The sequence below is a fragment of the Mycteria americana genome, chromosome 13 (genome assembly GCF_035582795.1).
Source record: "Mycteria americana isolate JAX WOST 10 ecotype Jacksonville Zoo and Gardens chromosome 13, USCA_MyAme_1.0, whole genome shotgun sequence".
Classification (NCBI taxonomy): Eukaryota; Metazoa; Chordata; class Aves; order Ciconiiformes; family Ciconiidae; genus Mycteria; species Mycteria americana.
Window position 1 is genome coordinate 7,113,809 of NC_134377.1, and position 24,840 is coordinate 7,138,648.

The window sequence follows — 24,840 nt, forward strand, 5'->3', positions numbered from 1 at the left end:
TCATCTTGCCATAGTTCTGCCTCAAATTTGAAGTGTCAGGTGTTTGTCCTCTTTTACCTTTTTTTATCTCACCTGTGTGCTGGTTCCTCTTCTGGAGTTGTTACTCATCTTACAAAAAAAAAAAATAAAATCTGAAAAGAGTCATAGGTAGCTAGCAGAAACTTTAGCTTCAAATCGGGAATGGCTGTGAGAAAGTAACTTTATCTTAGCATCTTTAACTTCATCTCTTACTGTAATTATGTTATACGGAGACTACTACATAAAAACATGTTATTTAACTCTGTGAACAATGTTTTTATACACCCCATCAAAAGTAGACCTTAAAGTTTCTAGCATTTTCTTCTGCTAGACCTCAATGTAGGATGAATAAGAAGAGGATCACAGATTGCAAGGCATCTTTAGTAATTTCTGTCCCATTAGTAGCCTCCATGAATAGCCTCAAAAGCATGCAATTCCTCTGAAATTTTGATCTTTTCATTTAGTGTTGAGGAGTTTGAACACTAGTGGAAAGGACAAATGGTGTTTAGCAGTTAAGTGAGTTTTAGAATGTATTTCTAGTTGAAGAAAAAAAGGTGTTTATAAAGGAATTGGTAGGATCCATACATGTTTAATTGCACATCAGATGTGTTTTGTTTTGTAAGTGAAATGAGGAACAGCTGATCTGCAAATTCAACAAAAGCTTGGTCAAGCAGAAAAGTTTCTAACACTTGTAAAATGTTTCAGGAAAAATTATTCTCCAAGAGACTTGTGCACTATTACTGTTATATAGATGCTGCCAAATGGAACTAGATAAACACTAGATGATTCATTTTCCTCTAATTTGCTGTGTATTAGTTACTACTGGTAGTTGTAGTAAGATATGTAATAAGGAACTGGCAACAGCAAAGGTAAGCCCTGTCTGCAGTGTCAACAGGAGCAAAAAGACAAACAGTTCGTTTTATAACAAGGAGATGAGACCACTACACAGCAAGTTACCAGTTGAGTAATATGACTGCTTTCTGACAATATCCGTAAAGGATGTTTGTTTTTAAGTGATACCCGGAAGCTGAGAAAGTGATAAAGGTATATGGTTATCCAGCACTGTGCCTGCTCTGTACATACCTTCATTTCCTGGCTGAAGTTCTGTACTACACTGCTTTCTAATGACGATCCCAAAGCTAGACAACATGTCAAAACAAAATGTTTCTCTTTTAACCTCATTATCTAACTCTATTATAGTGGTTTCCTTTTTTGGGGGGGAGGCTCTCACTTTGATAGTATCCTTGTCCTTTATTTGGAAAAAAAAAAAAAAAAAAAAAAATTCCTAAGTGGGTGAAGTGAACTTTAAAGTTAATGCAAGTTTGAAATAGCAGCTCTTATGGAAAGGTGCATGGCTCACAATTGCAGTCACTTTCATCTGCACATTTAAAGGAATAAACTTTGTAGGGTACATGCAGGACTTTTGATATATAAAGTGGTGAAATTCTTCATGCTATATTTTGGAGTTAGATTCTTAGACGGTTGGCAGTTGTTTTGTCCATTTGATTTCTAGCACAAAAGTGTAACTAGTTTGACTCTAAATGATGAATGAGTAGTCCTGTAATCCCGCCTGTGCTACAGGATGCTGGAAAGTATATACTGTTAACTTTTTTAAATGACAATTTTGGATTTGTCTGTCTTGCCTACATGATTTGGCATGAGAAACATCTGACCTTTATTATCTTCTGAAGATAAGGCTCATTTAACCTTCTCATCTAATCTTGGGCCAGATGGAGAGCTGAAAGAGTTTTCAGGATAAACACATTACTGGACTGATTGTGATTAAATATAGGAATCTAATAGAAAGGACAGGGTGAATAAAGAATGTGCTATAATTTGCAATAGGCTCTTTGAAATTATTAATTTAAAAAAGAATGATAAATTATAAAAATTTAAAGAATAATAAAAAAGCATACTTCCTTGAGTCTTCAGCAACTGAATATGAGTTTCCTTAAGTGTAAGGGTAATTATTGCACTGTACAGTTCATTTTTGTGATACTAAAATGCTACTTTCAGTGCTACCCAGTGGCTAATTATTGTGTGCAAGACTTAACACATCTGTGATCATGTATTTACACTTCAAGCTGCTAGAAGCCATGCATTGCTAAATATTTTGCATAAAACTTGAAAAAAGTCATTTTGTAGCTAGTTTGAGCAGAACAGAAATTAAGGTAACCTTAGAAAGAAAAAATAATTATATTTGTATTTTGTTACATATTTGACAAATACATAATAAAATGTCTCTCTTCAGTTGTTCACAGAGCATCTCAGTTAAATAGGTGGTAACAAAAGCTGTTGACATTCTGAATAAAAAAGTTTTTTCAGTAGCATTTTTCTTAGCAAAGGGGTAGTTTGTGTCACTACACCCAATACACCATTATCCTAATTTTCCAGGAAAAGACACAAAGCTGTAAAGGCATATGTTAATAATACAAATCAAGCACTAAAATCTTGGCTACATATAGGAGGTTGTATTAGTTTAAATAAACACATCAAGTTTAACCAGAACAGGTTTGTACAAACAAAAATAAATTAAGGTGAAAATTAATACAAAAACTGCAAGAGAATTCACAACCTTCATTTGCAGCATTGGTTTGAGGAACAGGTTTAAGTTTAAAGAAGTAAATGTTACAATATCAATGCATAGTGTGTGTATATACATTCAGATCGGAAAAAGCAACAGGTAAAGAGGACACGCCCTTTTTCACTAAGTATTTTTAAAGGTTCTTTTTTTTTAGTTCTTTTATATCAATAATAATGTCATATCTGAGTTTCTAAAACTGATTCTGCAATTCCATATTTATTTTTTTTATCGTGAGATTGTTTGACACAAGTATTTTTCCATTTCAGAGGCATTCTATAAGTGGACCAATCTCAGCTTCAAAACCCCTTGCTACGCTGACAGACAAAAGACCAAGCTATGCTGAAATCCCTGTTCAAGGTATTGATTCAAGTTCATTTAAACTTTGTTTTTAGCGATGCTATTAATACTTTTTTTTCATTTTATATAATTTAGTATCCAAAGTAGTATCATATTATATACTTTTTATTACCATAATATTTTCATAGAATCATAGATATTTTGAGTTCAAGTTTTTATTACTTGTGTTTCATCACACATGGTGGCATATCATAAAGATACTGTTTTGAATTTTCAACAAAGCCATGATTGCATCCTGATAATTCAGCATTATTCTGATAGTTTTTAATGTGTGCATAAACTGAGATCACTTGCAAAATCAAGACAAGATGATTTCAGGGTCATGTCTTCAACTGTCTTCCAGATATTAAAAATACACACCTCTCAGGTTACGTTATGTTTTGTGTGGTTGTTTTTGTTTTTTTTTCCCCCAAAAATGAAACAAGGGTGATGGTTGGCGTTGCATTGCATGTGAATAACAAAATATAAACTTAATAAGTATTGAATCTTCAGGAGCCAGATGAAAAAATTGAATGGAATTAAATTGAATGTTGATTTATCTGTTTCCCAATATTTCCCTGTTATGTGAACTTTGTTTTGTCTCTCAAAACACTGTTCACAATGTGCTCTTCCTGTGAGAATGAATGGCTATCATGTGTTGGGTGTAGCTCTCTGATTTATGCCTGCTTTAGGGGTTTTTTTTGTAAATGTTTCTCAAGATAATCCCCATATGACTCCAGGCTGAATATTTCCTCTCAATTTGGTATTCCTGAGGACTGATGCTTTCTAAAGGGTTGAGGGGGTTTTTTTGTATCACTTCATAATAGTCTGTATGTGCCAGATTTCCTTCTTGCTTTTGTTGAATGCATATTGAGGTTATTTGTACAATGCAGCTGGGGTTTTAATTTTAGAAACTTTGATATTTTTAGGAATATTGAAATGCCTTTCCAAGAAGACAGTTTAGGATTCTTTAATTGTTACAGAGTTCATGGGTAGACATAAACAGAAAATGAGTGGTGTGCTTTATATAGTTTTTGTGTTTTCATTATAGTCAGTTAATGCAGGAGCAGGACTGCATTCAAATAGAGAATGTGCCAGACAGAATTCCTGTTTACAACCATATATATTTTTAAAGTATCTCTGTAGCAATGTATGTTTCTTATGTCACGTTTTCAACTAATGAATGGGGTCTCACTTTTTTTTTAATCCCCATTCTTCATTTTAATGGTTTTTTGTATGCAAATTACTGCCTTCTAAGTGTTTCTACACGGGAGTATGTAAAACTTTTGTTTGCAGTCTAAAGGTTTTTTTTTTAAGGAATATTTCTTCAATAATAGGAAATAGTTTTGATTTGATGCTACAGAAAATGAATTTTGTTGTAGTTTGATTTTGCTCATTGGCAGTAGGCAGAACTAATCTTTCCCTACAATATGTAAAGGCACCTTTATTTGACTCCACTGCATGGGGAGTCAAAAAAAGCATGTTTTTATTTAAAAAATAAAAAAACCAACCCAACAAACCAAAGGGAAAAAAAAATCCCATGAGGCACAAAGCAATCTGCTTTACCAATCCACATTGTGAATGGCATATTGAATATTTTTGGCCATGTGCTAAATGGGGATTCCTTGCTCAGCCTTTTGGTTTAACAATTCATTTTTTATAGACCACAGCAAGTGGATTAGTAAGAGGCCTTAGGGAAAAAGGATTAAGAAGGTCATGATGTATTCATAGCCATCTTTATTGGTAATGAGCAAATTGAGGCCTTCTCTTTCATACAGATAGAATCAGTTGCTCTCACTAAAACAGCCAGACTCAGGCACTGGTAGACAATATTCATGACTCATACTTAAATGTTTTACATTTAACTGGAATCTTCATTAATGATGTCCTCTTTTTCTTTGTCCAGAACATTTGTTGAGAACATCTTCTACCAGCAGGCCAGCATCTTTGCCAAGAGTACCCGCTATGGAAAGTGCCAAATCTATTTCTGGTAATACCATGTTTTTTAGATGATTAGTAAAATCAGGAACTCTCACTTCAACACTGTACTTATAGATACTCTTTCCTTTTTCAAGAGAAAACTTTGGTTTTCAGACCATCAAGCTCCTGTTGAAAAAACTCTATTTCGATATTTGGAATAGCTTATATTTCAGTGGTCACGTTTTCTGTTGAAATATTTGGAGAAAGAAAGCTAAAGTCCAATGCTAAAATAATATTCCATTTTATTGCATCAAGTGGAACTGAAGAGATTTTTTTTTTAATTACTCCTCTCCTTATTGTTGCATATATGACTTGCACCAACACACCAGATGGATGAGTATGAATCATGCATGTAACAGTTGACTTCTATGTCATCTTTCCTTGTATTACAAATAATTTTGGTGTGCAAGATATATGTGAGAAAAGAAACTGTTCCTGGCTGTTACCTTTTTCTGCTTGGATGTAGGATTATGTTTTTTAAGTGAATGAGGCAGAGAAGCATATTATTCTTCTCTAATTAAGCAATTCCATTTTTGTTTATGGAAAGAATTATTTTTAATGGTTTAAAATAGGAGGGTGGTTCTTTTTAGGTAACAAATGCATCATTATACATTATCTAATGCATATAAATGTTTTTGCATATTACCTAGCAAAACTTCTACGCATTCTGTAGGACAAAAGAATGTTTGCAGTGAATCAATTTAAAATAGTCCATTTTGTGACTGGCATAACCTACAAATATTTTCCAGTATTACTCATAGTGGTTGCTGCACATTTGATGTTAACTTTGGATTTTTTAAAAATAGAGTTGCTAAATAGAAGTTTATGTAGAGTGTTAGTTTTCTGTCAAGCTGATGTCTCAGTATCAGCAGGGGCTTCTAAACACAAATCTTTAAGATTTATAGTACAAATAGTGTGATACTGTGAAAATGGTACTTTCTATAAACTAGGCAGAATTAATTTGAGAGAAATATTTTTTTAAAAACACCTATATTTGAGTAAATGGTTTCAAGAAGAAAATGTGTTTTACATCCTTTTGATTTCTCCTAAAAAAATCCACCCAAAAGTGTTTTTTCCCAACTTCTTGTGTCTAGTATTTATAAATTAATGTACTTGCCCCAAATAATTAGAGAACAAGTCTCTCATATATGTGGAGAGTTATATCTTTGATTTGCACAAACATAAACAATGGTGGCTATTTAGATGTAAAAGGCAAACCTCATCTTTTTAACTGGAAACTCTTCCATCTAGAGAAAACATAACGATTCCAAATTTGGTTTTACAGAATATAATGCTTGTGCTTTCATTTGAAAGAAAAATTGTTTGTCCTTTGATAAAATGAAGCAGGCTCTGTGGAATGTGGCTGAATGGTCTCAGGTCAATCTTTGATTTGCTTGCTGATGATATTTAATTAATGTCCAGAGCATCACATGCATGCCAATTCTTGATTAAAATTAAGTGGAAATAAAGCAGCTGTCATCTCTAAACTGTTTTGTTTTTCTTTTTTCTTAACTACTTGAAGCTTAGCAACATAACTACATGGAACAGAGAAAAATTAATGGTTTGGTGTTAAAATTTCTTCTCATTCATAAAATCCTTCAAATGGAAGTAGCGATATTCTGTTTAGATACAATCATCAAATTTTCTTTGCTTCAAGATACAGGCTTGATCATAAATGTTGGCAGTGCAGTCTAAATCCTTGATATTTCCTAAGTGGAAAGTATCAAGAAAAACATTGAAGCTTAGTATTGTTTATGGGTTTCCATGCATGATTTATGAACTAATGTTTGTCAGAGAGCAAGAATGAGTTTGAAAGGTTTTATGTTTGCAAATGGTAAATATATGGGTATTTTCCCACTTAGTCTCTCGAAGAAGTAGTGAAGAAATCAAACGGGATATCAGTGCACCTGATGGAGCATCTCCAGCATCTCTCATGGCAATGGGTACCACCTCACCACAGCTGTCACTCTCATCTTCTCCTACGGCATCAGTCACCCCTACAACCAGAAGTCGAATAAGGTAAAAACCCTTTTTTTGTGGTGCACTGAAATGTGTTCATTTCATAGCTATATGTCTGCATATATCTAGTGTATAGTATTGGCACTAAGACTACAGACTCTACTACCATCCATACAATAACGATCTTCAACAATCTTTGAGAGCTTCAGAAGGTGTTTTCTGCAGCTCAGTATATATTTTTAAAGTTAGACCAGAAGTTAGGTTTTTTAGAGCTTATGAGGTTAATACCAAAACTTTATGCTCTACTAGAAAACCAAGCTAAGTCATGTCACTAAATAATAGCATTATATCAGTTCAAAATACCATGAAGCCAAATTCAAGAAATGAGCTTACGGCATGTTGAACAAATCTTTCAGAGTAGCTTGGACCCAGGGAGACCGCATGATAAACCTTAACTTTTGTAATCACAGCCGAAGACAAAAAGCAGCATGACTAGGTCTTAATTCCAGGTACTGCCAGGTCTTCTAAATAGCCATGAGTGAGTGGGCCTGGGTTATTTGTCCCACAGATGAAATCATAATGCAAGTATAAGTAACAAATGGCCAGGCAACCCCCTTTCATTAGTAAGATAAAAAGATAAGTCTGTGATAAATTTAAAACTTTTCCTATCTGTAGTGTTATCAATAAAGGGACTTCGAAGTAGTTAAGCCTCATGTTATGCAAGTGAAGTATGTACTTAGTCCTGCCTTATAGATTGGGAAACTGGCAGACAAAGGTTAATTGACTTTCTCAAGACCATTTAACGCAGAGCTTCCTGACAAAGCTTTGGTACAGCAGAAATATTAAACCCTTAATGTTCTGAGACATTTGTAATATGTAATAACTACATTATAAAATTGTGAAGTTATTTACAGCTGTGGGTGCTATTGAAAATTATTTCCCTGAAATCAGCTGAGACATGCCTCAGTGCTGCTCTCCTTTCAAAGTGCAGAAATTAAATTGAGTTTGGATCTGTGGGTACTTTACCAGCAGCAATTAATATTGTGTGTGTTAGCACCTAAATTTAGACCGTGTACATTCAGAAATTAAAAATAACACTAAAACACCTGTATATGAACTTTGAACTGGTAGTGTATAAAATTGCATTGATGGCAGCCTGCAGACTGTAGCAAATAACATGGCATTTCGTGGTAAAACTGTACAGTTATAATTATGATATCATTACTATGCCGCCCAACCATTGACTGCAATGCTAAGCACTACAACAAGATTTAGCAGTGGAACCTGCAGCAGTGGGTGCGCAGTGATGAACATGCTCTTTGGAACTGTCCTCAGAATGTTGCTGCTGGACTTCAATTTGTTATGGGATCAGGTTTCTCTTTTTTCCCCTACCTTTTTCTGAAAGTTGTTGTAAAATAAACAGTTATTGCTATAGTCACTAAAACAAATACTTGCAGTTTACTGTTCCCTGTTCTAGCTGAAAGTTTGTTGGCTCTTTGATTTGGAATACAGTTGACCTAATATACTAACTTGTAAGATTTATATGTCAAACCATTTCTCATTGTCTCCATACAATTTACGCTAATTTATTTTCTTCAGCAGTGTTTTCATAACTATGAGAACCTGATATAAACCATGTGCTCTTACTGGAATTTGAGAACAGGCTGTACAGCTCCCTCATGGCTAAACAGTATGTTTAGCGTAAAGAGAGGGAGCTTTTAATTTGAGTTCTCGTATGTTGTCCCAAATCTCTGTTCTAAAGTTCTCGTAGTGTTGCATAATCTTTGTTGTAGATTGAGTATGCAATCCCATTGTTACTTGTTTCAATCACCGATGAAAAAAATACACCAGTTTGGGTTGTTGAAATATGTATGATTTAAGAACTGAAGTACAGAATTTCTTGAAGCATCATTCTGGCTGTGCGGTACCTATGAAGTTTAGATACAGTAACCTATTCAGATAATTTATTTCATATTTAAAATAACACAATGAGCAACTTCCTTGTCATGTTAAATCTCTCTGAGATTAGCAGTTAGGTTTGAAGGTTCATACTGCTATCTTTAATGCTGAAAGGCACTTACCATTTCCTGTTTATTGTTCTGCGTGCGTATATTTTCATGGATATTTCAAATGCCACCAGTGATACCTCTTTCTAAGCAACTTTGAGATCTTGCCAGCTGTATTTCAGTGAAGACTGGCCGAGCAAATTGCAATACATAGAATTAAGATTAGTGCCTTAGGACATTTTGTTGTATGTTGGCACATGTTCTCTTCTTTTATGCGTTGAGTGATAGATGCTGATATGTGCAACAGTCTCTGCTGTTTCGTTGGTAGCACACATGCATGAAGAAATCCACATTCCCTGGGTGCTTTCTTTTCCCCTAGCAGGACCTGGATAATTGCTACCTGTAAATCTGCAGCAGAAAATCCACTGAAAATACTATGTATTTCCACCCTCCACCCCTCTTTCCAGTCATCAAATGGGTTGTAAAAAGCAAAGAGTTAAAGATTTGAGAGTGAATGTATATAATCTGTATGTCTTTTTGGAAATATCCAAAAGGAGTAACTTAGGGTATCATCTTTGTGGATGTTGTGAGAATCTTGCTTACATCTGCATAGAACTCTTTAAAAAAATGGCAGATGAGGAAATCTTTGGAGGATGGATTCACTGATAGCTATCTTATTTTAATTTTCTAAATGGAAATTATTAAAAATAAGAACAACTGCTGGCACACTTTACGTCCAGTAACTAAGCTCCATAATGGTGTAATACCTAGTCATTTTGTCAGAGACTGTTCACTAGAGTATCTATAGAAATACTGAATCATGTAACTCGGCCACTACAAAAGTATTAGCCTCTATAATATATTTTTAATCTAAGCACTCATTTCTGAAGCCTGGTAAAGAGATGTCTGTAATGTAAGACTCGTGAAAACTGGCCAACCCAGATATGATCGTTCTTTTCTTCCCCAATCTTTCCTTAAAGAAAAAATGACTTAAGATAGCTTGACAAACTGGAAGTTAAATTAATTGATAGCTTTTATTGGTAATTGAACATTCTTATTTCAAAAAAAGTGAATCATTATTGTGCCAGTATATCGAACAGCAGATCAACCTAGTTAGATCTTCCCCCTCTTTAAGAACTCCATATCTCAGGCAAAGGTTGTTAACTGCATGCTGCTCATATGCAAACATGTTGTTTCAAGGTGACATTTGTAATCAGCCATGAGATGCAAAAGAGATAGCATCAGTTTATTCTCTTTCTAAATACAAAATAAAGTCACTTGAGTTAGCTTAATGGTTCAAGCTGAAACTTACCATGTTGTGAGTTTAATTTTCTGAACTCTTAGAAAAAATATAATTGAGGTTGAAAGACCTAGAAAAAAAAGTTTAAAGGAAAAAGCAGGATGATTTGCTAATGAAAGAATTGCTCCAAAATAACTCTTAAGTCTCTACAGGTATTTCTGTGTATTCTATTTTTCAGTCAGTAGTGCTGTACCCCCCTACTTCCACTGTGACAACAATTTGTCCTTTTTTTAAGTTTTTACAATATGTATTTCTGTTGCAAAAAATATGTAACAAGCTCTAAGTTGCACTTCTGCCTTGTTCCTAGGGAAGAGAGGAAAGATCCCTTGTCTGCCCTAGCAAGAGAATATGGAGGATCCAAGAGAAACGCCTTGCTGAAGTGGTGCCAGAAAAAAACAGAAGGATATCAGGTAACTGTATAGAGCTGTTTCACATAGCATACTTCTAGCTGCAACACATTAGAATCTGCCAATGGCATAAACCTAGCTGCTCCACAGTTGACTGCATAGATTGCAATGGCACTGGTATGTACTGTACTCTCTTCTTGGAACACATGCTACGAGTCCTAACCTAACTAACATTAATAGCTCTTTAGTCATTTTGCTCCATGTCGATAATAGCTTTTTTTCTTAAGGGGGCAGCTGACCTCCTATTGAGGCACTTTAAAACAGCTTTTTACAGATTGCACCTTTGAAACGCTAACTGCAACTTCAGCAACTTAAGGTTTAAATTAATGTTTCCCAAATGCAGTTAGAGTACCATTTCTCAGATTTCAGAGGTTTTTGGTTTTTTGTTTTTTGTTTTTTTTTAAATAGATAGTTAATATAGGGGGTTTTTGATCTTTCATTGTGCTCCCATTTAGTCTCTGTTTAGGGATGGTTTGTTTTGTGAAGGTCTCATTGTCTTGCATTTTGAACTTGGCTTTCTACTGCGGTTCCAGACTTTTTTTTTTTTTCAGTTAGTCCAAATGTTATCAGAAGCCAAAAGAACTAACAAGATAACTATCCAAAGTTCTCCTGATTACATTATTTTTTCAAAAGAATAGTGGCTTCAGCAAACTAAACCAGGATGTTAATAGTCTGACCATGATGTATTTGTTTGGTTAACTTGTATTGAAAGTGTTTGGAGTTCCCAACACAATCCTCAGTTTAAGAACTTTACTCTTTCCATGACTTGAGACTCACAATGCAGGAGGAAGTTGAGAGCCGCATAACAGGATGATCACCCATCCATAGGAAAAGTCGTCTTTCAGTACAATGGACAGGCTTGTGATATAAGCCCTCCCCCTTCTTCCTGTGGCACGTCTAGTACCAAACGGTGCTATTTCTGAGGATAAGCTTCTTTGTGGAAAGAGCCTTTCTCCTTCCCCACATTTTAAAAAAGGCAGGATGTTATATTTCTTTATAAATCCTCTAAAACTGCAAAAATATTTTCCCATATGTCTTGAAATGAAAGGTGAATTTGACAGCTTCCTTATCTGGTTAGGAAAAGTAATAGAAAGTATTCCAAACTTTTCATTCTATAGCTGTGTGCACATGCAAGAGCATGCTTTTGTTTATATAGATTGCTGCTTATAATTACTTGAGTTTTATAAACACTAGTAGAAGAAGAGGTTTTGAGACTTACTGTACTTGCTTCAACAACTGTAATTTGGTTCTCTGCTTGTGTTGCTACTGAGAAACCATAGCATATAGAATCTGTAGAACCAATGCATGCTTTCTTTTGAAAGAGTAGGATAATATCAGGAGGTTATATTGAGCATTCTTCTCAAAAAACTAACTTTTGCCTCGCGCACACTCATTTTTCATTTCTTTGTTGTACAGAATTTGATTATTTTCAGCATCCCTGGAAATTCAATTCTGGTTGAACACCATGGTAGTGGTGTTCTAATGTTTTAAACATATCTAGCATTGTATTCATTGTGAGTAGTGCTTATCCAGCTTTCTGGCATTTCCACAACATTATCAATGCCAGATAAGGATTTTTTTTTTAATTGAAGCTTCACTTAGTTTTAATTTAATTTTAAACCTATGTGGATTCAAAACTGACAAGCAGTAAACAAGCATCAGAATAATTAACATCTCCCTTCCTCATTCAGTCCTACTTGAGGTACTCTAGCTCTCTTCCTTCTTCCCTGTCACCCAAATAATGACATCGTACCTTTTCTTACCTCCAGCTCCTCCTAGTGTCTTATATGCTGCCACAATTCCCTTTTATCCCCAGCGCTTCCCATCACCACAGCTTCTACCTTTCTTCTATACCACTGTTTGCTTTTGTTTGGCTTAGCATCTGGGCAAGAGCTAGCACATGCTTTTTACAGCTACCTGCTGACCAGCTGTCTTCTGTCTCTGAGCTGCTGGGTGAGCCACACAGAACAGAGCAGTCCTAAATATCCCAGCCTTTTCCTCTGTAGGAATAGCAGTAGGTCCACTTTCTAGCTAGTCACCAATTTGTATCCTGTTACCAATTTAAATCAGTTAGCTATTATTTATTTAGTTACAAATATAACCGGTTAAAGGAAAAATACTTGCAAATTGAGTCTGTAACAAGTTCTAAAATAACCGGGAAGATTTTAACTATGATTTGGAAACAAGGAAAAGAGAGTCTTCGAAGGCTTTTGTTTCAGAATAATTCTTTTGTTAATTTTGTCCTATTCATGTTATATCAATTTGTTTCTAATGTAAATCTAATTAAACTACCAATATTTTAGTAAAACTCAGCCCTGTAAGCCAGTATTTTTCAAGTATGTCTTTGCCAACATGGAAAGATGTGTTTACTTCTTCATCAGTTGCCAACAACAATCACTTTTTTGGTCTTGTTTTCTCCCTCTCACCTGGAGGTGATGTCTCACAGCTGTAGTTTTGTATGCATACATAAATATTTATAGAAAATTATATGTAAAATATTTATAGAAAATTATTTCAGCTGTTGGCATTTCACAGAGAAGATGCATATTGAGTTAAAGCCCCATTTCTAACAGAGCCATGTTTTCTCCTGTCATTGCTTTACCTTTCATTTCTGGGATTATATTTTGCACTGGATATTGGAGAATAGTTGAATTTCTGGTTTATACATGGACTAATAAATAGTAATCACACAAATAGCCAGATACAAATTTCAAAAATTTTGTTTAAAGTGTACAGAGTTATAGGTGAGCTGCCAATGGCTTAAAATGTTAAAAACAAGGTATGATGTAGTTGGCTTACCCTTATTAATGAGCAGGCACATAGGATTGAACGTTATTCTCTTTGGAGGCCAGCTGTAGTTGTTGAGCTGCTTTTTATTCCATGTGTTGAAAATACTAAAAAAGAAAAAAAAGAAAAAAAAAAACCCACCACCAAAACCCAAACCAAAACAACACACCAAGGTCTGTACTGTTTCACAGGGAGAAGGTTTCCTTTATTCACATGATACTTGTGGAGAATACAGTACTACTTAATTGCTTGGTAAAACTAGTACAACTAGTATTTTTTTTGTCTGCTCAATTAAAACGGAAGAATAACTTCTGCTCTCCTATCCCCTCTAGGAAATTACTTTCAAGCTTTTGATTAAAAGTCTTAAGTATCTCTGTTTTAGGAGCTTGAAATTTTGTGAATGCTAAATAATTCAAAGATGATAGTGTGGTGAAGCTCTAATTTCAGCCCATTATAGTGGAAGGATTTTATTTAAATCCCTTCATGCACCTTCACAGACGTTTATGCCAAACTGTGCTTTCAACCTCTGACAAATGTATAGTTCCACATAGCAGAATTTTTAAAGGAATCTTAAGACTTTCTCTTTTGTGAATGCATTATGATAAACAAGCTAATACCTGATCCCGTTAAAAAACTGTGATAAATTACTTCATTGTACAGTTTTCTTGATTTAATCAAGCAAATTTGGAAGGGAATAAATTAATAGATTTCTTGAAATGTAGTGGTGAAACAATATTGAACTGTGTTCCAAATCTGGTATTTTTTTAAAGAGTACCTCAATAAAAAAATAAGGTTAAAATAGCCAATGAAAAGAAGATAAATTCTTACTGATGTAAAAAACTATATGGCTTTTTCTCTTATTGTATTGTTGTTTTTAATATACATGCTGTCTGAATGTTGCTTGCAAGCAGAATTTCTCCTTGAAGCTTAGGTTTGGAGAATGGCGATCTGCAGAAGGTCATTGCAGAACTAACAGGCAGGTTCTGTATTAACTTTCATCTAGAGCCTGTTCAGTCTAGACACTATTGCACTCACTAAGTTACTGAGTTTAATTATATTCAGGGCTGAACAGATCCCTAAGCCATGAAAAAGGAGAGTTGCTCTCTTAAGATAAGGGGGTTTTTTTAAGCATTTAGATAAAGGAGGAACGAATCACCTTTTAGTTTTCAGATGAACAGGCACAAAATACTTGAAATTTGATCATGTGTTAGCTTACTCAGGATCTGACATACTGATTCAGACTACAGCGCCAAGTGCTGCATTTTCCAGAGAGAAGAGAATCCTCCCGGCTCCTCTAAAATATGTGCAGTGTCATAAAACTGTCATAAATTCCAGATATCTTCAAAGCATAAAGTAATCCCGTCCAGCTGTTATGGCGCATTTACCCTAGCTGGAACAGAGCTACTTTCATTTTGAGTACACAACTAATAAACGTCCAAAAAAGGATGTGAGCATGAATGTTTCATGTTAAGAAGGGGACCAATAAACAGGATACACACATCCTTACCCATTCTTATCTACAGCAATATTTCACTTTATTTTCCATTTTTTGTCAGCGTTCTGGGAGATAATTCACTTCCAGAAGTCTGACACCAAAAAAGCAATTGTCACAAGATAGCAGCAAGAATAGACTAAATTTTTTTTAACCTTTCTTTAAGCTTTCCATGCTTCCTAATTACAGATACACTGGAAGTCCTCCTTAATGTAGCCTTGTAGTACCTGTCCTCTAATTCATGCAATGTTCCTTTTTCTGGAAAGACCACCTAATTTCTACCTCCTATACAGATCAAAGCTACGTGTCTTACAAAAATTTAAAACTTATTATCTACATGGCAGTAATAAACAATAAAATTGTTTAGTGATTGAGCAGTGTCATTGAGTATGAATGTATGTGTACCTAATGCTATGCTGAATGTACCTTGAAATCAAGCAATGCTTTCATTTGTACTCAAGTAGTAAGTGTAGAATAACAAAGCTGAAAATAAAAGATGGTTCGGGTTGCTTTTTTTTTTTTAAAACCTGTTCTTATAAACACATGTCTTTATCAACACTAAGCTAGACCATATTCTACTCAAAGTATTATATTGATTTTTTTAAAAAGCACAAAAAGAGCACAAGACTGTGTGCTTATGTAAGCCTATGTTCAAATAATGATTCCAGGGTGTGCATGCTTTCCCTGCTGCTGTCTGGTTGATTCATCGAAGTAGTCAGGCTGCCAAAACACTTCTCTTCTTGGTTTAAGCTGTGATACTTTAGCCAAAAATTGTTGAGTTAAGGAAGGACATGCTTCCTTCTTCTGTTTGGATTGGATTCTGATACAAGAGAAATGTCAACTTGTTAGACTTAATTATGACAAAATTTAGAATAAATTATGAAGTTGTCTGTATCTCTATAAGTGCTTCAGATGTTAATGTCTGAAGCTATTATTGTTTTTTATTTTGAGAATGATTGCTCCTTTTATGGCTCTCTTTTGTGCCAAAACTGAAAAATAGCATGTCTTTTGTATGGAAAGAAACATTAACAGTCAATATTTAAGGGTTTTGATGGTTTATATTTGCCATTTACTGCATTTTCAGAAGCTGGGATTGAAGAGGCAGTAGTTGGGACTGCTGTTAAGTCTATTCCAGAAATACTTTTACATTCTTACCTAATGCCAGAAGTACTGATTGCCTCAGCTTTAATCCATGATTTGAGCATCAGTGAATCCTGATTCAGTAGAGTGTGGATAGCAGTTATTTTGTAGTTTACCCTTCTAATTTTTTAAATGGATACTCTTTTCTTTTGTGTGTGCATGTGTTTTTAAAAGCTTTTTAATAGTAATTTTCTGCCATGGGAAGAAGTCTGCCAAGGTCACTTAAACCTCACATCTTGTTTTAATGGTTGAATATATTATAGTACAGAATCATATTAATGCTTTTGCTTTCTCAGCCCACTTATTTCATTAACTAATACAACAGAGACAGAGACACATGGGTTTATTTTTTCCATGTCCTAACTCATTTGTGAGCCAAACTGAGTTAGGATGTGGGAACCACTCCTCCTTGGGCAGAGCAAGGGATGGAGAAATAGCTGCTATGCAATATGCTCCTCTGCTCAAATTGTAATAGACATAGTTCAGGGAGATTGAAGACAGCTGTGGATATGTCCACTGAAGAGATGGTTACAATAACTTTGGTCTTAGTTTGTAACTCTAAGTTAGAAACCATGGTTTCTATAGTTGGGGTTTTTTGGTGTTTGTGGGTTTTTTTAGCTGTGGAGTTTTCTGGGGCAGGGGGAAGGGGGAAAAGAATGTTGAATCACTGGGTTATAATAGTCAATACCTGTTTCTTGCTTTTTAAAAAAAGGTATTTTCACTCATTATAGAAGGCCCTCAGTTAATTCAGGATTATTGCAAAAAGCAATAGGAGACAATGTCAAAATTAGCACTACATTGGTTAAAAACACTTTAAAATTGTGAATTCTAGAAAAGTCATAGGTTGGGAGACACCTTAGATTGATGTTATGTAGAGCCCTGTTAAGCAGTCTAGAATGTTTCTAGTAAGGGCAATTCCTCCACTTCTCTGGGCAACCTATTCCAATGCTTAATTGTTTCATGGTGAAGACTGTTTTTCTTATATCCAGACAGAATTTCCCTGGAAAGAAATTGAGCCTGTTGTGTCTTGTCCTGTCACCAGGTGTCCTTGTGAAGAGAGTACCTCCATCTTCTGTATAACTGCCTTTTAGGCATTAGAAGACTCTGATTACATCTCCCCTGAATCTTCTTTAGGCTGAATAAACCAAATTCCTTCAACCTTCCTTCATCTGTCAAGTTCTCCAACCATCTAATCATCTTGGTAACTCTCTGCTGGACCCTTTTTTATTCTTCAATGAGTATTTTGAAGTAGGGGGACCCAAGCTCTATACAGTATTCCAGGTGTAGACTGACAAGGGCCCAGTAGAGTTTAAGAACCCCATCCCTCGATCTGTTGGCTGTACTTAGTGATGCAGCTGAGGATACAGTTTGCCTTCTTTACTGCAAGGATGCGCTTCTGATTCCTGTTCAAATCCAGTTCATTTACTACTTAACCACTATTGTATTTCAGCCTAAGCTGATGGATTGTTTTGTTCCTATTACATTTCAGCCTTGTTTCAGGAAGAATCTTCTTACTCTTTTTTTTCTATGTGAGCACAAGGGAATACTCATTTTGTGGTGACTGGTCCTACTCTGCACTTTGCAGTTTAATAGGAGCTTGAGTCATGCTTAAAATGTTTTTTCATTGTGGATCCACCGCAGTGTTCCCCTACCATCTTTTTTTCCCCTCTTTGTCATGGCTGTAAAATTTGGTAAGTCTCATTATGTAAAATGTTATATTCTTATGCTCTGTCTCTAGAAAAGTCTTACAAATTTTTAACTCTCTTTTTTATTCCTGGTTGGAAAGTGTCTTCCAGAGATCTTTTTATGACAACAGCTTGTTGCTTAACTCCTTGTGTTAGGATTCCCTTTTTTAAAAAAAATCTCTCCCAAATACTAGGGGTGACTTCACTCCCATCCTAAGTATTAAACATGAATAAACAAAGACTGATAAATCTCCTTCTAGTTCACCTATCTCTAGAAAGGCTTATTCCTCATTTGACAATTTATCTGAAAGTATGTCCTTCAATTGCTTTAATACTTTGTGGTCTGAAATGGCTTGAAGAAAAATTCTGGATTAGATTCCAGCGGAATTCTCTTAATAGAGCCAATTACTTAATAAAAGCAGTAACAAAGAAGAAATTATGTCAGAGATTTTAGGCTGATGTTCTGTTTACCATCAATTCTTTGAGAAATAAGAGCTTAATGCAAGATTGATTTCATTATACTGGCCAAGCTTTTTCAAAAAACCACAAGTAGTTAAAAGCATTTGGGAAATAAAATTGTGCTGTATCTAAATGTGCCAGTTACGTGCTCAAAGCCCTACATAAAAAATTAAATTTTCAGTTTAAATGAAATCTGTCCAGTTTCTAGATTTGTTTTTTAGTGTCTGACCAATATTATACTTTTTTAGTCTGAGAGGTAATAATAATTCATAATGCTCAGAGCAACTGGAAACAAAAAACAGTCTCTTTTAATTGTTTCCTTCCATTGTATTTAATTCAGCTTCTCTGGATACATTAAGATTCTTGGATGATGGGTTTGTTTTCTGCTTGTTGTCTTAATAATAAGAGCTGGACCCTACAGGAAGATGTAGAAAAATAGGGCATTCCAAGTTATTTTTGAGAACCAACAAAACTTGTAGGTGAACTTTTTTTAACTGGCCCTTTTTTCCAATGTTTGTATTCAAAATTGAACATTCTATGGATGCTACTAATATTTAAAGTGAAATTTTTAGTTTATACAACTATAGTGTTTAAGGGAAGATGACTTTCTCTTGTTTTAGTTTCATTTACCATGTTCAGCACAACTTTATCCTGTTTTTCTTGCTCACATGTTGGGGCGAGGGAATATACTTATGAAAAATGTCTCTAGATTTTGGAGGTGAGCACTCCTCCTGGTTTTTAAATCACGTGAAGAGTTCTGTCTTCAGTCCCAGTTGTTCTATAGGTCTATTTCCTAGCTCATCCAGACTGTCTTGATACCTTGCAATTTCTTTCTTCATATATTCTGAGCACAAGTCTTCCTTCTTCATCCACAGGGTCAAACCTCAGGTGTAGGTTCTGATGATATCATACACATCGCTGCAGCATCATATTTTCTAATTTTGATGAATGCATTCTTGCCTGTTGATGTCCATCCTGACTGTTGCAAAGATCACTATTCCTGCTCATTGCTTTAACAGCATTGCATTGTTTGCGTCTCCTTTCTCTGTGCTCTCTCGTTTCCAATATAAGCTATTGTTCTCACTTTGAAGGCTGTGTACTCTTCCATCCCCCTTTCAGTATTGAGATCCCGTCTGTGCTTCACTGATGCTGGTGTTGAGGCTCAAACTCTTAAATTTTCAAACAAATATTGCTGTGCTTCCTCTGAAATGTGTGGAGCAACCTGGGAGAGAAAAAAAGACATTGTAAGCTCTGTGAGGCAAGGTACTATCAAACTTTATTTTATTTGTACAGTGACTGGTGCCTGACTTTAATGGGCTCTTGGTCTATGGTAAATAGAGTATATTCTACAATAATACCAATTCAACAGGTACTTGTTGAAACTATATCCAGCATTAAGTCACTAGATTGGAAACACGCGTGTTAGAAACTGTTAACCAGATTCAGCAATGCTTCAGCATTCCTCCTTACTTTAGTAAGGAATGTCATATCTATCTTTGTAGTCCTGAGACTTAAAAATTTGCTTTTCAGTAGCTTTAACTAGTAAGATTTTTTTTTTCTTAATAGTTTGGCTAGATGCATGCATGTATGTCAGAGCAGATCTGTGTTTAACTTAACTGTGACAATGCCAATGTACATCTTTCTCCTCCTCTTCCCACATCACTTGGCCATCCTGGGGAAGGAGGGAGAATGTTTCAGCCAAGGGGTGAAAACCAGGACCGAGTTTTTCTCCCTCAGTGGATTGTGTAGCAAAGGAAACATGGTCACTCATATTTGATTTTTATAACTAGCTTGCCACAGGTGACTGTGACAAGAAAAAGCCCCTCTCCTTACTTTTATCCATCTTATTGATACAGATGTGATCCGAGGCATTACTGGTTACAGGGTAGGGGGAAAGAACATTTCAAAAAGTAACTTTGTAAACAGACACAAGTAGAAATTTATTGGCTTTAACAATCTGATATTTTTTCCCTTTTTTCATAGAATCGTTTAGGTTGGAAAAGACCTTTAAGATCATCAAGTCCAACTGTTAACCCAGCACTGCCAAGTCCACCACTATACCATGTCCCTAAGCACCACATCTACACATCCTTTAAATACCTCCAGGGATGGTGACTCCACCCTGGGCAGCCTGTTCCAATGCTTGACAACCCTTTTGGTGAAGAAATTTTTCCTAATATCTGATCTAAACCTCCCCTGGTGCAACTTGAGGCGTTTCCTCTTGTCCTATCGCTTGTTACTTGGGAGAAGAGACCAACATGCACCTCGCTACACCCTCCTTTCAGGTAGTTGTAGAGAGCGGTAAGGAGCCCTCAGCCTCCTTTTCTCCAGGCTAAACAACCCCAGGTCCCTCAGCCGCTCCCCATCAGCCTTGTGCTCCAGACCCTTCCCCAGCTCCGTTGCCCTTCTCTGGACACGCTCCAGCCCCTCAATGTCTCTCTTGTAGTGAGGGGCCCAAAACTGAACACAGCATTCGAGGTGCGGCCTCACCAGTGCCAAGTACAGGGGGACAATCACTGCCCTAGTCCTGCTGGCCACGCTGTTTCTGATACAATAAGCCTTGTACTGTGTGTTGCGTTTCTTTGCCTAATTTAAGTAACATTGAAAAAGTTTTAACCAAGCATTAATTTAAATCCAATTTCCTGTCTCTCTTGAGGAGAAAGGAGGGAGAGCTTCGGTTTTTTTTCTTTTGCTTTTAAATTTTCCCACCCCTGTGGCTTGAGGAAGCTGTGTGCAGAACATGTTCCCACAGACTGGGGGTCTCCAACAATGACATTTCCGTTTGCAAGCAGGCAGCAGGACGGCAGGCGAGGCTCAGACCACTGCCTTCGGCATTGTGAGCCTGAGCACGTACGCTTACGTCACCAGAGACTGAACCTGCATTTGGTGGACTTTGTATAAAAAGTGCTAAAGCTGAGCAGGAAATGGAGATTTCCCTCGCATTCTTCTAGAAATTGCCTTTAGTTTTGTTTTTTTCCTCTGTTGGAGGGGATTGCAGTTGTTTTCCATTTGTAATCCAAATCATTGGTTTGACAATACAACTGCCTTCGTTCCCAGCCTGCATGGCAAAGTAACACTGATTCCGGGTAGATTTTTCTGCATTAGGAATGAGAAGTTTTAGTGTCTTGTCAAAGATGGGTGATGACTATTAAATTGCTGTCAGGTGAAAGGTTGACTTGTGTGATTGTGTTTTTGTAATTCTGTGACTGGAGGTTATAGTTCCTGCTACATTAAAATTTTAAAAACTACGTAGGGGATCTGTTTAGCTTCTGCTTAAGCCCAGTTAAGTGAGTTAGATATTAAAGCATATTTATATGTCTCCATAAAGGTCTAAAAGATAACCTGTGAGTTGTTGTTACTGGTTGTTTCTTAATTAAAGTTTAAACTGACTGCTATCCACTTAGACTCTTTACCATTGTTTGACTGCCAACAGCCAAGTATACAGTAATTTAAAAGGTCACTGAGGCATCTTGTTCATAACTCTTTTGGACTGGCTGACTCTTTTTACAATAATACATACAGTCTCAGGAGATGCATTTACCAGTGCCACTGAGTTTCCTACTGGAACTAAAAGATCAAGAGTGCAAGACCGCATTTTTCAATTTCAATTCCAATCCCAGAGATAACGATTGCCTGCCACTGTCAGTGTGAAATCTGTTGCAACATCTTTATTTCCAACTGAAACTTAATTTTTGTTTGTGATCTTGTTCATGTAAGTTTCTGTATGGAAATGGTTTGTTTAGCAGAGGAGATACTTGCCCTCATTAGTTACAAATTTTGTCTGGATATTAATGCAGTAGAAGCAGAAGAGTAAAATCTTACATTAACAGAGATACTGCCACATGGTCAGTTTTGGGGATTTTAGGCATACGTCTCTAACTCCTTTGCTTTTCTGTCTTGGTGTGTACAGTTGTACCAAATCTATACCCTTACCCTCTCTAGCACAACATTTTACACCTTTTAACACACACGTTTTGCACTGGGGGGGGGGAGCTTAATATTACCTTGAATTCATATACACGATAACTTACTTTTGTATCACTACATGTTTTTGTTGTTCTCTGTAGTAGTGGATTTTGGTTTCTTACCACAGAACTTTAGTATTAGGCTGTTCGCTTTCTCTGCTGATTTCTTCAAAAGTATTAACAAAAAAACAAACAACAAAAAAACAACAACAAAAAAACCCACAAAAAACCCCTATAAGTATTGGTGGATTGGTAGAACTAACACTTGTTAGATTATGATTTTAATATGGTTTATATTTTTTTTTTTCCTTCGAGAATATCGACATAACAAACTTCAGCAGTAGCTGGAACGATGGCTTGGCTTTCTGTGCAGTCCTCCATACTTACCTCCCAGCCCATATTCCCTATCAAGAACTAAACAGCCAGGACAAGGTATGACATTAAAAATCCCATTCCTGGGACTGCGAGGCTATATAATTAATACGGGTTAATAAAGAAGAATGAAGAACAAATTTGAGTTCTAAAAAAACCCAGTATTACTAGGAATCATAATTGAAACACTTCGAACTACCTTGCTGCTATTCTTATTATAACTTTTTAATATTATGAGATCACTGGGTTAAACAGAACTTTGGAACCGATAAAAGGAAAAAAATAACAGAAGGTCGTAAATTTAATCTGAGGCATTTTAATTTAACACAAACAGTTGGGAAGTGTTTTCAGTTCGTGTTTTGGAAGCAAGGAGTGTTTAAGCTTAAGTTTAAGATTTTAAATCCATCAACTTTGTATCTTGACATGTTTTGTTTATCTCTTTCAATATCACAAGGATGTTGTTTCATCCTACTTTCTCATACTGATAAGTGACTGTGATACTCTTCTCAAGTGATATATATCAAATGAAGGTAAACTAGAAGATGTCAAGACTGCAGAGTAGTCTGTATGTATTCTAGTGTGCTATAGTTAATACCTACTGGTGTGTTATCTGGAGATGTATTATTAATGAAAATTCCTAAAAAGATATAAGAATATTTCATTAATACATGAAGAGATTTTTTATTTCTGCTTTTTAAAGAATAAATAATTTATTCTTTAACATTTTATAACTCAGTCATTCTTCACTGACAATGATTTTTTCAGCATTATCTTCTGAATGAGGAATTAATGAAAATTTTCCATAAATTTTTGGATGCTATTAGGACATGTTCATTCCTATGGCTCTTTTTAAATTACTATGGTCAAATTATAGACTCCATTTGAAGCAAAAGTAGAAGCATTACTATGAACATTCTTAACACCACTTTATTATGTTTGAAGTAGTATTTCCTTGGATTCTAACATGTTTTTGTATCTCATGCAGAGAAGAAATTTCACTTTGGCTTTTCAGGCAGCTGAAAGTGTTGGTATCAAATCTACTCTGGTGAGTTTTAAATGCATACTGAATGAATTATGTCCCATTTATAAAAATCAAATTATTCTGGTTTCTACTTTTGAAAGATTTTGATGCTTTATACTTAAAAATAGCAGCAGATGAGCCCAACTAGAGGTTATTGCCCTTGTATCATACTTGACTGAAAAACATAAAAGATACTCCTTACCTCAGCGGCTGTGTTTAATAAACCCACTGTCATCAACAACTTAAGCTTACGTGTTTTTTGCATTAAATAGTGACTGAGATACAGACCTGTACTCCAGCAGCTGCAGCAAAGGCAACAGCATGACAGCCTATAGCAGTTAGCTATAACTCAAGCTATAAAAGGAAGATTCACCAAAACTCATCTCTCAATATCATAAGAAATAATAATAAGGCAATGAATTTGAGAAGAATTTGAGAAATAGTTATGTGATACAATCTTCAAGAATTCATTAATTCTCTCCTGTCTCTGACCTACTTTCAAATTATTTGGTGTATTTGGAATTCTGGAGGTACAAATCAAGCTATGTAACATGTGCTTTTGCTCAGTGTAATATGAGAGTCAAGATTTTAACTCTTAAGTTTAGACTTTTAATTTGTCCTCATTGTAAATAATTGAAAGTTTTTTTCAATTATTGTTTATAATAAGCTTTCTTATACAAATTTTGTCTTAAAAGAATTAGTTTTCAATTAGTATTTACCAGAAAAGGAAGATTTCTGAAGGTATGGAATTGGGAGTATCCCAAACCCTTGTGAATAATCACAAAAATTCAACTAAAATTGCCAGTATCAGAAATTATACTTAAGTGATACTTTTGTAACCTAAATTCTAAGAGAGCTGCCAGAGTTAGTAACTAATAATACAATAAAGTCAGACATTTTTAAAAATAACACTTTCCCTGATCCTTATCAGAGCCTTTACCCCCCAGCATTGTATTTGCTGACAATAGCAGTGCAACTGTTGAGCTTTAGTACTTAGACTTTGTCAGGGATTTGAAACGTGGAAGTTTCTTACCAAGTGCTGATGTAAGAACTAGATTGTGGAAAATAACTGCAGTAATTCTTACATAATTCAGCTTTGGTCTAAATTGTTGCTGTCTGTCCTTTATTTTTTGTAATGTACTTATTACAGATATTCTAAAAAGAATTAAATCTTTTAAGTGCAAATTGTAGCCATCCTAAGGATTTAGCGTCTATTTACATACCAAGATATGCAGTGTGTATGATGTGTATATTTGTGGATTTTTTCCTTGTCCGGATTGCATGGGTGGAGGGTGAAAAAGGGTGTGAAAACTACTGTATGTAAATAGT

The 24,840-nt window shown here is 35.4% G+C and overlaps 1 protein-coding gene across 5 annotated transcripts in view; it reads left to right on the forward strand.

Moving 5' to 3' along the window:
• The window catches only part of SPECC1L (sperm antigen with calponin homology and coiled-coil domains 1 like), a 73,462-nt gene that overhangs the window by 40,183 nt on the left and 8,439 nt on the right, over positions 1-24,840 (forward strand). For all 5 annotated transcript variants that reach the window (XM_075516112.1, XM_075516113.1, XM_075516111.1 and 2 more), the window contains 6 exons: positions 2,869-2,959; positions 4,845-4,928; positions 6,781-6,937; positions 10,491-10,593; positions 22,434-22,550; positions 23,476-23,535. In XM_075516112.1, the coding sequence (XP_075372227.1) occupies positions 2,869-2,959; positions 4,845-4,928; positions 6,781-6,937; positions 10,491-10,593; positions 22,434-22,550; positions 23,476-23,535 (612 nt within the window). The remainder of the gene's footprint in view (positions 1-2,868; positions 2,960-4,844; positions 4,929-6,780; positions 6,938-10,490; positions 10,594-22,433; positions 22,551-23,475; positions 23,536-24,840) is intronic.